Here is a 1,302-nt window from a genome sequence, read left to right on the forward strand (position 1 = left end):
GCATTTAACGTTGAGGTTAAATTTTTTTTTTTATAAAAAAGTGATAATAAATTTTACTTTTCACCTGTTCGACAAGAGGATTCAAAAAAAAAAAAAAAGAAAAAAAAAACGTTTGATTTTATGCCAGGACGATTTATTATGTCGGACAAAAACGTTTTTATATAAAAAAAAAAATTTTTTAACCCCTCTCACTCTCTCTCTCCCTCTCACTCTTTTAAAACAAAATTAAAAATTTTTTTTCCCTTGTAAAACTTACTAAAATAAGTTGTTTTCCCTTTTGTTTCTGATTTTCCTGTTACGTTACGATCATCTCCAGGACTGAATCCAGATGAGACGCCGGTTGTTTCATTCGCGTATGCAAATCTAAAATAATAATAATAATAATAATAATAATAATAATTACAAACATAACAAATTTTTTAAAAGAATTTTCCTACGAGTGTTAATAATAATAATTTTAAAGTTTATAGCTTTTTTTTTGTTGAAAAATTCGTCTGTTGCTCTTACGTCACGATTCGTTCCACTTTTAATTTTTTGTAAATATTTATTACAAAAAAAAAATTTAAGTTTTTTTATTTTTGTTGAACAATCAATCATTAGAACAAACGAATTCAAATAATAATAATGATGATGGGAACATACCTGCATATTCTCCATATTCCAGAATGACTAGAATAAAAATATCTTTTCGTCGATGGCACATAAATACCATTTCCGCCGTTGACAATAAACCAATAATCGGTTGTTATCGATATACACCAAACGGCTATGGACAAACCGACAAACACCGTGCACAACATTAATATTCTCCTTTCGAAAACAATTTCATTATAAAGTCTTTCCAATCTTTTTTTAGTTCTTTTCCCCATTTTTTTTTTTTTTTATTTTTATTTTTCTGTTTCCTTTTTAATTTTTTTTTTCATTTAATTCTTCTTTTTTTTTTCATTCTCACGAATTTTACACGAGATCATCATCATCATTATCATTATTATTACTTTCCTATCTTTTCTTTTTCATTATAGTTACTACCCTAAGCACACAAACCCAACACAAACACGACAACGTATTATTTTATTGTTTATCCGTCACCTGAAAATATTTATTTAAAATATATTAATAATGATAATGATTATGAGAGAGAGAGAGAGAGAGAGAGAAAATACAAAATATTTTTGGCGGTAGAGGCAGCGGTAAAGATACAAAAGACGCCGCGTGAAAAATTTTTTTTTCTTGTGTTTTATTTATAAAAAAATTTCACAATACTTTTTTTTTTTTTCGGTTGTTTGTTGGTTGTTGTTTTTA

The 1,302-nt window shown here is 26.7% G+C and overlaps 1 protein-coding gene across 1 annotated transcript; it reads right to left on the reverse strand.

The window, feature by feature from the left end:
- Nucleotides 1-60: 60 nt before the first annotated feature.
- Phum_PHUM326140 (uncharacterized protein) lies at nt 61-869 on the reverse strand (the record flags this gene model as incomplete). The annotated part of the gene is made up of 3 exons (XM_002427479.1): nt 61-64; nt 253-363; nt 643-869. The coding sequence occupies 3 exons, from the start codon at nt 867-869 to the stop codon at nt 61-63; spliced, it is 342 nt and encodes a 113-aa protein (XP_002427524.1).
- Between the last annotated feature and the right edge of the window lie 433 nt (nt 870-1,302).

This window comes from Pediculus humanus, genomic scaffold, assembly GCF_000006295.1.
Source record: "Pediculus humanus corporis 1103172107734 genomic scaffold, whole genome shotgun sequence".
Lineage (NCBI taxonomy): Eukaryota > Metazoa > Arthropoda > Insecta > Psocodea > Pediculidae > Pediculus > Pediculus humanus.